We start from the raw sequence: 15,653 nt of genomic DNA, 5'->3' as shown, positions 1-15,653 counted from the left end.
GTTGCCACGTGTAAGGCCACACCCAGAGTTGGTCAGATACACATCACAGGTGGAACTAAATTTTCAGAGCAGACAGGAAATTTTACTTGCTTACATTGTAAGAAATGTGGCCATGTACAGAAAGAATGTTTAACCACTTGCCGACCGCCGCACAACGATGTACGTCGACAGAATGGCACGGGCAGGCATAAGGGCTTACATGTACGTCCTTGCCTGCCCGCGGGTCGGGGGCCCGATCGGGCCCCCGCCCGGAGCCTGCGGCGGTCGGTATTCGTTCGGGAGCGATCCCGGACGAGGGGACGGCCATTCATTCATGGCCACCCCCTCGCGATCGCTCCCGACGAATGAAAATGTCCGGTGACATCACTTCCTCTCCTGTAATGTAAACACAGGAGAGGAAGTGATGTATTCTCTCCTCCGTGTCGGTATTTTTCGTTCCGGCACCGAGGAGAGAGCATCGGTGAGTTGCACAAGCACTACACTACACAGTAGAACATGCCAGGCACACTCACACCCCCCCTTTACCCCCCGATCACCCCCCAATTACCCCTGCCCCCCCAGTCACAGTGACACCAATTGCTTTTTTTTTTTTTTTGCATTGGTGTCATTTGTGACTGTAATAACTGTTAGGGCAGTTAGGGTTAGCCCCCTTTAGTTCTAATGTGCCCCCCTAACCCCCCAATAAAGGTTTAACCCCGTAATCACCCCCCGTCGCCAGTGTCACTAAGGCTGGGTTCACATTGCAGCGGTTTATGAGAACGAATGTGATTCGCACTGCAGTGCAAATCACATTCGATCTCTGTGCGATTCGAGTTCAGCCATACAGATAGTATGGCTGAATTCGTGTCGCACCCGCCGCACCCGCCGCAAATTCGCACGGGACCCTTTTTTTGGCCCGCAGCAGAATCGGATCGCATGGGTGTTCACACCATGCGATCCGAGTTTGCAGATCGCACTGCGATATGCGAACTGATCTGGGGGTGTCATTAACATTTCACTGACACTCCCAGCAGTTCGCATAGGGCAGTGTGAACTGCCGCCGGGAGGCATGCGATGCGGGAACCCGCCACGGATTTGTGGCGTTCCCGCATCGCTCCAGTGTGAACCCAGCCTAATAAGCGATCGTTTTTCTGATCACTGTATTAGTGTCACAGGTGACGCTAGTTAGGCAGGTAGGTATTTAGGTTCGCCGCAGCTTTTTATAACGCCAAGGACCCCCATATACTACCGCATAAAGCCCCCTGATTGCCCCCTAGTTAACCCTTTCACCAGTGATCACCATATAACTGTTACAGGTGACGCTGGTTGGTTAGTTATTTTTTTATAGTTTCAGGGCACCCGCCATTTATTACCTAGTCTCACTAGTGTACCCCTAAATTTAGGGGTGTCTACTTTCCAAAATGGGGTCATTTGGGGGGGGGGTTGTGCCATCTTGGCATTTTATGGCTTTCAAAACTGTAACGCCCTTAGAAATCCTGAAGGCAGTGCTTGGTTTTTCGGGGCCCCGTACGCGGCTAGGCTCCCAAAAAGTCCCACATATGTGGTATCCCCGTACTCAGGAGAAGCAGCAGAATTTATTTTGGGGTGTCATTTCACATATGCCCATGGCATGCGTGAGCAATATATCATTTAGTGACAACTTTGTGAAAAAAAAAAAAAAAAAAAAAAGTTTGTAATTTTCCCGCAACTTGTGGCAAAATATAAAATATTCCATGGACTCAACATGCCTCTCAGCAAATAGCTTGGGGTGTCTACTTTCTAAAATGGGGTCATTTGTGGGGGTTTTGTGCCATCTTGGCATGTTATGGCCTTCAAAACTGTAATAGGTAGTGAGGAGTGAAGTCAAATATTTACGCCCTTAGAAAACCTGAAGGCGGTTCTTGGTTTTCGGGGCCCCGTACGCGGCTAGGCTCCCAAAAAGTCCCACATATGTGGTATCCCCGTACTCAGGAGAAGCAGCAGAATTTATTTTGGGGTGTCATTTCACATATGCCCATAGCATGTGTGTGCAATATATCATTAAGTGACAACTTTGTGAAAAAAAAATAAAAAAAAATTAAAGTTTGTAATTTTCCCGCAACTTGTGGCAAAATATAAAATATTCCATGGACTCAAAATGCCTCTCAGCAAATAGCTTGGGGTGTCTACTTTCTAAAATGGGGTCATTTGTGGGGGTTTTGTGCCATCTTGGCATTTTATGGCCTTCAAAACTGTAATAGGTAGTGAGAAGTGAAATAAAAAATTTACGCCCTTAGAAAGCCTGAAGGCGGTGCTTGGTTTTCGGGGCCCCGTACGCGGCTAGGCTCCCAAAAAGTCCCACATATGTGGTATCCCCGTACTCAGGAGAAGCAGCAGAATTTATTTTGGGGTGTCATTTCACATATGCCCATAGCATGTGTGAGCAATATATCATTTAGTGACAACTTTGTGTAAAAAAAAAAAAAAAAAAAATTTTTGTCATTATTCAATCGCTTGAGGCAAAAAAATAAAATATTCAATGGGCTCAACATGCCACTTATCAATTTCCTTAGGGTGTCTACTTTCCAAAATGGGGTCATTTGGGGGGGTTTTGTACTGCCCTGTCATTTTAGCACCTCAAGAAATGAGATAGGCAGTCGTAAACTAAAAGCTGCGTAAATTCCAGAAAACGTACCTTAGTTTGTAGATGTGACAACTTTTGCGCAAACCAATAAATATACAATTATTGACTTTTTTTTTACCAAAGACATGTGGCTGAATACATTTTGGCCTAAATGTATGACTAAAATTGAATTTATTGGATTTTTCTAATAACAAAAAGTAGAAAATATCAGCTAACAAAGAGAGAGATGGCTTACTTCCATCGCTATCAGGATTTAAGAAAAAGTTTCTGAGACCTCTCCAACATTAAATTATGTTGCTGCAATAGGAAAGGTAGGAAAACCTAAGGGTTAATAGATTTAGGAGCTGAACTCAGTTTAACTAAACACAAATTACTTGTGAATATTAATTCTCCAAAATGTTATTTAATTGGTTTAATTGGAAAAGAAAAGTAAAGTTTCTGATGTGACTTTTGAAATTCCAGGACTTTTGAAAACGAAGATCTAAGATCTAACTAAGCCAAAATGTACAGAATATTCTAGGCATGGATCTGATTAGTAAACTAAATTGGATTATTGATTTAATTAATTCTACTATATGGAAAGATTAATGTAGGCCCAAATCTATGCTAATAGATCCTTCCATCTACAGTAATGCCGGAAGTATTTGTACAGCAGTCACTGGCATGTCTTCAGATTATAATTGGCCACATACAGGAACCAATCTCGTACTGGAACAATTGGTTTGATCACATAAAAGTCTTTGGAGTCAGACCAAAATGGATACAGGTTTGTTTAAAGATATTGAAATAGAAATTGAGGGAAAAGGTCCTAAGACCCAAATTCAAAATAAGTTGCCACAAGAATCAATAAGTCCAGTTTCTGACATTGTACAATCAATTTTACAACAAGGAATATTAAAGAAAGCACAATCAGTGGTAAATACTTGTATTTGGCCTATCAAGAATGATTAAGATCACTCAATAAATGCATTACAAATAACAAACCTATTGTTCCTAATTTAAATGTAATGTCACACATGGGTGCCAAGGCCAGTGGCCCATTCATAGGGGACACATGGGCACCGACCCCCCTCCAGGCAGTCACAAAAAAAAATTAAAACTGGCCCTTTAAGAAAAAAAATACAAAAAAGGTCCTTAAGTGCACTGTGTTTGGACGCCGGACACAGTGCACTATGGGAAGCACCACATCTATGCAATCATGAGATTACAGATGCAACGCTTCATTTGCGGCCTTTTGTCCTGCCTTGCGGCGCTTTCTGAAGCATCGAGTAGCTTCTGCCCGGCGCTCGTAGTATCTATTACTACGGCCGGGAGGTTTGATTGACATCTGATTTAGATGTCACATCCTGTTTTCTCTCTCCCATTGCACCCGAAAGAGAGAAAACTGGAAGTATGAAGCGCAGACTCCTCCATCGCCGCTGCCAGTGGAAGCTCGAGCTTTTGAAATGATGTCCCAGTTATACTTTATATGGAACTATATTTATTTTATTATGAATTTACTTTTTTAACTATATACTAAATTTATTTTTGTTTTACATCTAGTGGATGCATATCTATTATGTGGATGTACTTGCTGATGTCGGTTTTGCTGTCATAGGCACTACCATGCCATATTACCCAATTATTTTATTTACTACTACTATGTGCTGCTATATGTGAATACTATATATCATGCTTCTACTGTACTTACGCCTATATACTTTATGAATTTGTTATGAATTTACTTTTTTAACTATATACTAAATTTATTTTTGTTTTACATCTAGTGGATGCATATGTATTATGTGGATGTACTTGCTGATGTCGGTTTTGCTGTCATAGGCACTACCATGCCATATTACCCAATTATTTTATTTATTACTACTATGTGCTGCTATATGTGAATACTATATATCATGCTTCTACTGTACTTACGCCTATATACTTTATGAATTTGATCTTTATTATTTTTTATGATCTGTTACCGAACAATCAATAAAAAATGTTTTCAATTTGGTTAAAACCTACCTCCATTATCCTAGTGCTTCATTTTAAAGTCCCAAACTCCCTCTATTACGTACCGATTAACTAAAAGTTGTCAATATAAATTTGCCTTCAGCTTTAATAAAGAAACGTATGCATTCACTAGAGTAATTCCAGGATTGAATATTAGTGACAGTTTAGTACACAAGTGTTTGGAGAAGTATTATCAAAATACTTTTGACACACATATGAAGCAATCGTTAAGTGTTTATTTTGCAGTCAAAGTAACAGAAAAGATTGTGAGATATAGTAGGATCATATTACAGACACCTGATCTATCACTAAAAATAATTTTAAAGAGAATTAATTCAGGAGAATTATATATGACAAATATTGTCAATTTTTTAAAACTTTACAATTTAAATCCATACAGGTAGATTTGGTAACAGAACATTCTCAATATTCAGAAAGCCTGTAAATGGTATTTTTATAGCAAGTGCTGAGAGAGACTTTGAGCCAGTATTTGTTAATGTTATTAAGAGTTGTTCAACAGGTCTTCCTATGTGTTACCCAAAGAATGGTTTTGCTATTAGCAAAAATTCTACAGAAAATACTGAAATGAAAGATGCAAAAAAATGGCAGTACAGCATGCATTACTCTTAATCTTAAAGAGCAAAAGTGAATGGATACAGTTTGCTTCAGTCTTCTAGGGTTGAATTGAAGCCTTTCTTTGTTTGTGAAAACAAGGTTTTGAATTATGATAAAAAAAGAGAAATTGCATCCTCTTATAGTTTAAATACACAGAATAATAGGTTAAGGGGTATAGGTTAGTTTAAGAGAAATAGAGCAAAGTAAGATAATTAGAATGTTATTACTAAAATATGTCTTTCATGTCATAATAAAATATTAGGATTGTGGTATGTTAAATAAATAAGTAAATGAAGGTACATTTTGCATTAATTAACCACTTAAGCCCGGACCAAATTGCAGCCAAAGGACCAAGCCCCTTTTTGCGATTCGGCGCTGCGTCGCTTTAACTGACAATTGCGCGGTAGTGCGACGTGGCTCTCAAACAAAATTGGCGTCCTTTTTTTCCACAAAAAGAGCTTTTGGTGGTATTTGATCACCTCTGCGGTTTTTATTTTTGCGCTATAAACAAAAATAGAGCGTACATTTTTAAAAAAATGCAGTATTTTTTACTTTTTGCTATAATAAATATCCCTCAAAAATATATAAAAAAATATTTTTCCTCAGTTTAGGCCAATACGTATTCTTCTACATGTTTTTGGTAAAAAAAATCGCAATTAGCGATTATTGATTGGTTTGCGCAAAAGTTATAGCGTTTACAAAATAGGCGATAGTTTTATGGCATTTTTATTCATTTTTTTTTTTACTAGTAATGGCGATGATCAGCGATTTTTATTGTGACTGCGACATTATGGCGGACACATCGGACATTTTTGACACATTTTTGGGACCATTGTCATTTATACAGCAATCAGTGCTATTTAAATGCACTGATTCCTGTAAATGACAATGGCAGTGAAGGAGTTAACCACTAGGGGGCCAGTGTAGGGGTTATGTATGACGTTATGTTTTTTAATTGTAGGGGGTGTGGCCTGGCATGTGACATCACTGATCGTCTTTCCCTATAAAAGGGAACAGACAATTGGTGACAGCCACAGTAGGAAGCACGGGGAGAGGTTTGTTTACATAGACCTCTCCTTGTTCTTCAGCTCTGTGACCTGATTGCGGGACACCAGCGGTGATCGGGTTTGCTGGTCCCGCGGCCACGGTCACAGAGCTCAGGACCGGGGCGGCACGGCTGCGCACTTAAAGAGCCATGTACAGGTACATGATTGTGCCCAGCCATGCCATTCTGCCGACATATATATGTGCAGGAGGCGGTCCTTAAGTGGTTAAATTCAATATAATGATACTGCATTCTATTTCAGGATTTGATTTGTAAGTCACCAAAAGAACAGAAACTTTATACTTCTAGACCTTCCAGATGAAAACAAAACCTTGAAGATTAATATGATCAGTTCTGGGAGTAGATTTGACACAAGAAATTCATTTTTTATAATTATTGTTGTTGTTCTAATGTTCAATAAAGTTTTTCAAACTTAACAGTTTAGTGTAGGAAGAAGAATAAGAAAAAAGCCTCAAGATCTCTAATAAGAGAGAAACGTCTAAAAACAATTGACTACTGATGAAATCATTTATCCATCAGATATATTGCAGTTCTTATATATAACCATTTTTATGTGACGTGATATGTTTATCCTATCAAGATGAGATATTTTTTTACGCATCAATTTTTACAATCACATATAGTGTATTTTCAGAGCTGAAAGGGTTAAATATCCTTACAGTAGAGTCATTCTTGTTAGAAGGAACATCTGGGGCTAATTAAGATAACAGAAAAATTCTAAAGTTATATAGACAAGTTAGAACTAACTTTTACATTGTAATATGTAATTATTTATAAAAATAATCTCACATACAGTATATGAATGTATTGAAGTTAAGAAACATATTTTAAGTTCAAATTTTGACAAAGATTATTTGAAAGGTTGTATAGATTATAGATTTATGCTAAACACAATTTGGAGGGAAAGTATGAAACATTTATTTTTAAGTGATATCCATACTTCAAAGTATTGTACAACAATGTTACATGTATGAATTATGAAATTAAGGGGATTGATTATTTGGTAAAAGAAAAAGAAAATAAGGGTGAAAATATGTTAATGGTATATGAAGCAAAAGGTTTAAAAAGTTATTTTTTTTCCTTATATAGAATCAAAATTGAAAATATATTCTAATCAATTATCGTAAGATCTAAAAATATGTATGGATATGAATGTGATGCATTTGAGGTATAAATGGATTTAGATAAGAAAATTATTAAGATTGTTTAAGCAATTATTTTGAGAGGAAAATGTTAGAATTGAATATTCGTCAATTAATATTAATGAATGGATGAGATCTTTAAGAATAATTGAGTTAAATTAATATATATAATTATATCTTTTCTATGTATGGAAAAAGTGAAATTATATATATAGACTTTTATATTTGTGAAACTATACATTGTTATAAACTTCATAAGCAGTTCTATGTAGAGTCAACATGTCTTAGTAATTAAGCGTGAGCTGAGCTCTCACCTTTCCCCATCAATGATGAAAAGGAATGTTTTACATTAATTAAGATGTAAAGGATAATGTTTTAGTTTAGATTAGTTTAGATAATAAGTCCTTTATAATACAATATTTCTTGATTAAGATATTAATAAGAACATTGCATTTTAAATGAATATACTATACATACTGATATATGTAGTATTTGATTTAGAAGTTAAGGGAAACTTATATTGTATGGCCAGCCTTATTTAAATGGTTTTACATATAGCTCCTCTTGGCCCACACTTCAGGAATGTCGACCCCCAACCTTGCGAGAGAGGTGGAAGGAAAGCTATGTCTCAGGAAAACCCGTGGTTTCTGTGGGACAATATAGCTCAGAAGAACCTTTAAGCCAGCCTTTATAGGAGAAGATTGGGGCTGAATTTAAGAGTAAAAAGCTAGTAACAGAGTTTTTGGGAGACACTCACTGTGGCAGACGCACTCCATGAGACATTGCTGCCACATCTATATACACACACACATCTTATTCAATCTTCATTTTAAGAATATAATACATTAGTAATTACATCCTATACTATGATATTGTTCTTGTAATATTTAGATATTGTTATTATTAAATCACTTTTTGATTTGTTTTTTAATGGACTTTCTTGGAACTTTCCTCATCAATATGAATTATTGAAATATTTTATTACTGTAAAAATGAGAATTTTACACTCACTGGCTGTGATTGACAGCAGTGGGGGCCAATGGGATCCTGCACAGAGAAGGTTTTTTCCCTGCATGCATAGAAACCTTCAGCCTTTAGAAGCACTTCAACACATAGACAAAATAGAAATGTAATATCTTAATGTGAAACCTTTCATATGCAAAAAAATAACCCTATCAACAATCTGCACCAATTTAAAGAATGACCCTGTTTTTGCACAAGCACATTTGGCAGTATATTCATATATCATTTACAAAAGCCCAATTGACCGGTATTCAGGCATATAAGATATGAACAAGTTGCAGTAAAGGTGAACTTACGAAAACCATTGGGCTTCCGACGATTCTGATGTCCTCGTTGATGATTGTCAAAAGCCTCTGAAGTTTTGGATCATCGTACTCAAAGCGATGGCCCATTAAGATAGAAACAATGATATTGGCTACAGCAGCATTCACGATCGCAGCGTTATAGAATGATGCTCCTGCAAGAAGAGCAAATGTTTGCCAAGAACCTGCTTAAAACCAATATGATTCACTAAAGAGGTAAGTAGGATCATAAAGGAAAAAAATCAGCATATAGAAGATTCAAGGAAACAGGAGTTGTAGCTGACCGAGAAGAGTATAAGAATACACATAAGGAGGCCAAACACATTATCAGTGCTGCCAAATCATAGAAAGGGGAGGAAATTGCTAAATTTATTAAGAAAGGAGATAAAAACTTTTTTTAGGTACATTAGTGATAGAAGGAAATAATACAATGGGGTCATTAAAATGAGAACTGGGCACAACACATATGTTGAGGGAGACTTGGATGTAGCAAACCATTTAAACAATTACTTCTTTTTAGTCTTCTCAGAAATAAATTGCACTAACAATAACAAGTTGGAAAATCATATTAATTCTAGTAATGAAGGTTAATTTTGGGGATTTCTGGAGACAGAGGGAGCCGAGAAACTGGCTCGGTTAAAGCTTAATAAAGCTAAATAGTATTCATCCCAGAGTTCTAAGAGAACTTTGAGATATAGCTGTGGGTGTGGGACCATTAATTGTTCTTTTTAATCAGTCTCTTCTGACAGGGGAAGTTCCCCATTACTGACAGACAGCTAATATTGTACCTATCCACAAAAAGGCAGTGAGGTAGAAGCTGGCAATTACAGGCTTGAGAGTTTAACATCAGTTGTAGTTAAGTTATTGGAATCATACCTGAAAAGAAGGATCACTGTTCACCTAAAAATACACAACTTGCTGGACCCAAAGCATCCTGGCTTTACTAAGGGCGCAATAAAAGGCCATTCTAAAATGTGCAGTTTTACTGTATTGGGGGGTCCAAAAAACAGTCAGTATCTGGTGTGACCACCATTTGCCTCAGGCAGTGCAGCACATCTCCTTCACATAGTGTTGATCAGATTGTTGACTGTGGCCTGTAGAATGTTGGTCCATTCTTCTTAAATGGCTGTGCGCAGTTGCTGGATATTGGCAGGAACTGGAACACACTGTTGTAAACGCCGATCCAGAGCATCCCAAACATGCTCAATGGGCGACATGTCCGGTGAGTATGCTGCCCATGCAAAAACTGGGATGTTTTCAGCTTCCAGGAATTGTGTACTGATCTTTGCAACATGGGGCCGGTCGTGGATGAATGGCACAACAATGGGCCTTAGGATCTCGTCACAGTATCCCTGTGCATTCAAAATGCCATCAATAAAATGCACCTGTGTTCGTTGTCCATAGCATACGCCTGCCCATACCAAAACCCCACTGCCACCATGAGCCACTCGATCCACAACGTTAACATCTGCAAACCGCTCATCCACATAACACCAAACAATGTCTGCCATCTGCCCTGCACAGTGAAAACCATGATTCATCTATGAAGAGAACACCTCTCCAAACTGCCAGACACCATCGAATGTGAGCATTTGCCCACTCAAGTTGGTTACGATGATGAACTGCAGTCAGGTCGAGACCTCAATGAGGATGACAAGCATGCAGATGAGCTTCCCTGAAACAGTTTCTGACAGTTTGTGCAGAAATTCTTTAGTTATGCAAACCGATTGTGGCAGCAGCTGTCCGGGTTGCTGGTCTCAGATGATGTTGGAGGTGAAGATGCTAAAAGTGGAGGTCCTGGGCTGGTGTGGTTACACATGGTCTGCAGTTGTGAGACCGGTTGGATGTACTGTCAAATTCAATTAAACGCCTTTGGAGACGGCTTATGGTGGAGACATTCAATTCAAGGGCAACAGCTCTGGTGGACATTTCTACAGTCAGCATGACAATTACACGCTTCCTCAGAAATTGTGACATCTGTGGCATTGTGCTGTGTGATAAAACTGCACATTTTAGAGTGGCCTTTTATTGTGGCCAGCCTAAGAAACACCTGTGCAAAAGTCATGCTGTATAATCAGCATCTTGATATGCCACACCTGTGAGGTGGATGGATTATCTCGGAAAAGTGGAAGTGCTCACTAACACAGATTTAGACAGATTTGTGAACAATATTTGAGAGAAATAGACCATTTGTGTACATAGAAAAAGTCATAGCTCGTTGAGTTCAGCTCATGATAACTAGGGGCAAACACAAAAGTGTTGCGTTTATAATTTTACCCAGTGTGTAATCTATATCTATATCTATAGAGAGAGAGAGAGAAGATATCTTACTTTTAACTAGACATGTGCATTCGTTTTCGTCCGAATGCATTTTCGTCCGAATTTCAGCTATTTTCGTTTTCGTTTTGACAAACGATAACGAAAGCACAGAATCCAAAAAACGAAAGATCCGACATAAATAAATGCTTTATTTTCGTTTTCATTGTTACAACAGTTCGATATAGAATAGGAGATTTGACGTGACTCTGACAATAACAATCTGTCTATAGAACCTGTGGTCGAATGTGCCTAACCTTACCTCTATTACTCCAAGATTATATAGAGAAAATATTCGACAGAGAAAAAAGATTTGACAGAGAGAAAAGATTCTGCAAGTTACTGTCCTAAAAAGTGTTTGGGGACCCAGGTCCTGCCCCAGGGGACATGTATCAATGCAAAAAAAGGTTTTAAAAACTGCAGTTTTTTCGGGAGCAGTGATTTTAATAATGATTAAAGTGAAACAATAAAAGTGTAATATTCCTTTAAATTTCGTAGGGGGGGGGGGGGGGTTGTCTATAGTATGCCTGAGAAGGGGTGCATGTTTCTGGTGCTTAGAACTGTCCCTGCACAAAGTGTAATTTATGCAGGAAAAAAAGTCCTTTAAAATCACTCGCAGCTATTATGAATTGTCGGCTCCTGTAATACAGAGAACACTCATTGAAAGTCATTGATAAGAAAAAAAAAAAAAAAAAAAAAAAAAAAGCGTGGGGGTCCCCCAAATTCAATTACCAGGCCCTTCAGGTCTGGTATGGATATTAAGGGGAACCCCGCGTCAAATTTTTAAAAAAAATTGATGTGGGGGTCCCCCTCAAAATCCATACCAGACCCTTTATCCGAGCACGCAACCTGGCAGGCCGCAGGAAAAGAGGGGGGGACGAGAGAGCGCCCCCCCCTCCCTCCTGAACGTACCAAGCCACATGCCCTCAACATTGGGAGGATGCTTTGGGGGTCTGTGACCCCTCAAAGCACCTTGTCCCCATGTTGATGAGGACAAGGGCCTCATCCCCACAACCGTGGCCGGTGGTTGTGGGGGTCTGCGGGCGGGGGGCTTATCAGAATCTGGAAGCCCCCTTTAACAAGGGGACCCCCAGATCCCGCCCCCCCTGTTTGAATGGTAAGGGGGTACAAAAGTACCCCTACCATTTCACAAAGAAAGTGTAAAAAATAGTTAAATAAGACAAACACACTTTTGAAAAATTCCTTTATTAAAAAAAAAAAAAAAAAAAAAAAAAAAGATTCCAGCGGTGGTAATCCACTCTTGCTATCCAGCGACGGACGGTCATCTCTCCAGCGATGGATGATCTCATCCAGCGCAGCGAATCCATCCTTCTTCTGTCTCCACGGAGGAGACACTTCAGGGATTCCGGCGGCCTGACATTTCTTATATACGGAGGGCGGGGCCACCCGTCACCTGACCCCGCCCCCCTCTGACGCAAGGGGAAACCCGGGGTTCCCTGTGACGTATGGGTGACCCCGCACCCCTCTGATGTAACACAGGCAGGTTTCCGTTACATCAGAGGGGGGCGGGGTCACCCATACGTCACAGGGAACCCCGGGTTTCCCCTTGCGTCAGAGGGGGGCGGGGTCAGGTGACGGGTGGCCCCGCCCTCCGTATATAAGAAACCTCAGACCGCCGGAATCCCTGAAGTGTCTCCTCCGTGGAGACAGAAGAAGGATGGATTCGCTGTGCTGAGTGAGATGAGCCATCGCTGGAGAGATGACCATCCGTCGTTGGATAGCAAGAGTGGATTACCACCGCTGGAATCTTTTTTTTATTTTTTTTATTTTTAATAAAGGAATTTTTCAAAAGTGTGTTTGCCTTATTTAACTATTTTTTACACTTTCTTTGTGAAATGGTAGGGGTACTTTTGTACCCCCTTACCATTTCAAACAGGGGGGGGTGGGATCTGGGGGTCCCCTTGTTAAAGGGGGCTTCCAGATTCTGATAAGCCCCCCGCCCGCAGACCCCCACAACCACCGCCCACGGTTGTGGGGATGAGGCCCTTGTCCTCATCAACATGGTAACAAGGTGCTTTGAGGGGTCACAGACCCCCAAAGCATCCTGACAATGTTGAGGGCATGTGGCTTGGTACGGTTCAGGAGGGAGGGGGGCCGCTCTCTCGTCCCCCCGTCTTTTCCTGCGGCCTGCCAGATTGCGTTCTCGGATAAAGGGTCTGGTATGGATTTTTAGGGGGACCCCCACGTCAATTTTTTTTTAAATTTGACGTGGGGTTCCCCTTAATATCCATACCAGACCTGAAGGGTCTGGTTATGGATATTTAGGGGGAACCCCACGTCAATTTTTTTCTTAAATTTGAGGCAGGGTTCCCCTTAATATCCATACCAGACCTGAAGGGCCTGATAATTTATTTTGGGGGACCCCCACGCTTTTTAAAAAAAAAATTTTTATTTATTTTTTATCAATGACTTTCAATGAGTGTTCTCTGTATTACGGAGCCGACAATTCATAATAGCTGCGAGTGATTTTAAAAGACTTTTTTTCCTGCATAAATGACACTTTGTGCAGGGACAGTTCTAAGCACCAGAAACATGCGCCCCTTTACAGGCATACTATAGACACCCCCCCCCCCCCCCTACGAAATTTAAAGGAATATTACACTTTTATTGTTTCACTTTAATCATTATTAAAATCACTGCTCCCGAAAAAACTGCCGTTTTTAAAACTTTTTTTTGCATTGATACATGTCCCCTGGGGCAGGACCCGGGTCCCCAAACACTTTTTAGGACAGTAACTTGCAAATTAGTCTTTAAAATTAGCACTTTAGATTTTGAACATTGGAGTCCCATAGACTTTAATAGGGGTTCTAAAGTATGCTATATACTAGCTCAGTCGAATCTTCTTTATACATTCGACAGACACCATAAGCCTTCAAAGACAGATTCGACCGTAATTCATGTGGATTTTCAGGACGAATGCAATTTTTGAACGAAAAACAAAATAAATAAAAACGAATTTCGGGAGTAACTAAATAAATTAAGTTTTCGGACGAAAACGAAATTCCGAAACGAAATATTTTACTCTGCACATGTCTACTTTTAACTTCTATTGGTTGAACTAGATGGACTTGTGTAATTTTTTTAGCCACAACCATTGAATGAGTTGTGATGTATGGCTGTATCACTTCCTGAAAGTCCGATGCCATTTAATTTTTGCCTCAACATGTGCATAGGGCTTAGTGGCTGCATACCCTAGTTAAGATGGGCAGTTGGAATGTGGTAGAACCATGGCTCAACCTGCTGCTAATACATTTAACCAGGGGAAAAGAGCTCAAAATTAGAGCTATTGCTCATATGAACTAATAGAAATTAATAAAAAATTTGGATTGGGTGCTATGGGTGACTCGGCTTTTGTGCTTCTTTTCCTTACATTGTAATGGGTCTGCCCCATAATGTGGCCACATATAGGACTGCATATACCAAACCATGAGGTTGTGATTTAAACAGCTCCCTATAGGTGGAAGCAAAAGACAAGGCTGTCTCCCCACCATATCTGGGCCATTTTCTCTTTAGCACTAAGTAGAAAAATAAAAGTGTAGCAGGTTTGGTACTTTACTTTCTTTACACAGTCATATGAATTTTATTGTAAGCTCTTATAAGTAGGGCCTTTTTAACTCTCTTGTATGATATTGTTACTGTATTGTCTCCCTTTATAATGTAAAGCTCTGTACATGCTATTGGCGCTATAGAAATCGTGTTTTAAATTGGGACTTCCATTCATTTTTTAAAGAGAACATACATTTATATTCCTCCCAACACTATATTAGAGGGCAGCCATATTACGAGAGATCAGATCAAACCATAGAAGACGGGTGGCCAAGACCATCACAGGGAAATAAGAGCTGCCTTGTATGGTGTAAAAGGCAGTACTCACAGTGGCAACATTTTAAAGGCAAACAGCCAATCATATTCCGTGATTGGACAGTGTGATGTTATGCGACACAGAAAATTTATAAATTTGTAGAAACAAAACCAGAACTCATAACTGACCTTTGTAAGCTTTAAAGATTTTTACCAAATTTTTGCACTCTTCCAAGATCTTTTCTTCTATTGTTTTCTTCCCCATCCCCAATTCTCGCAATGTAGACAGAGCGAATTGTTTCATGACTTTCCAGTTATTACCATTTGAAAATATAATGCCTAAAAAAAATAAAAAAAATAAAAAAAACAATAACATATACAACCAATTAAAATAAAGTGTTTGTAAACCTAATTTTTTTTTTCATTATGTTTGAAAATGTGCTCCAGGATCTTCAGGTGAGAAACTTTACCACCTATTCATCAATCTGCTTAAAGTGATATTAAACCTATTATAGATACTGAGGGTAGGACTTACTCTACTGCCAGGGGCACATGTACTGTAGCCTTATGAGTTTATGTGAAATCTCCATTAATACCTGTACAATATTGTAATTAGAAATATATTTCAGTTACAGGGAAATATATATTTAAAGTATTGAGTGATGTATTGGTGTTACTGTAATTAGTTCAACTTCAAAGCTTGGCCTTCTGTTTTCCCTGATAACATCTCACCTGGGAAGTAAACAACAGCTTTCTTTGACTCAACCAAT

The 15,653-nt window shown here is 39.2% G+C and overlaps 1 protein-coding gene across 1 annotated transcript in view; it reads right to left on the bottom strand.

Annotated features, from left to right (window-relative positions):
• The window catches only part of LOC143989073 (cytochrome P450 2K4-like), a 116,582-nt gene that overhangs the window by 82,945 nt on the left and 17,984 nt on the right, over positions 1-15,653 (bottom strand). The window contains exons 4-5 of the mRNA XM_077489084.1: positions 15,073-15,222; positions 8,740-8,900 (exon numbers count right to left, since the gene is read on the bottom strand). Of these exons, the coding sequence (XP_077345210.1) occupies positions 8,740-8,900; positions 15,073-15,222 (311 nt within the window). The remainder of the gene's footprint in view (positions 1-8,739; positions 8,901-15,072; positions 15,223-15,653) is intronic.

The sequence above is a fragment of the Lithobates pipiens genome, unplaced genomic scaffold (genome assembly GCF_037356315.1).
Source record: "Lithobates pipiens isolate NorthernLeopardFrog02 unplaced genomic scaffold, aLitPip1_a1.2 Scaffold_18, whole genome shotgun sequence".
Classification (NCBI taxonomy): Eukaryota; Metazoa; Chordata; class Amphibia; order Anura; family Ranidae; genus Lithobates; species Lithobates pipiens.
Note: the sequence above shows the minus strand (reverse complement) of the source record. Positions and strands in the feature narration are given on the sequence as shown.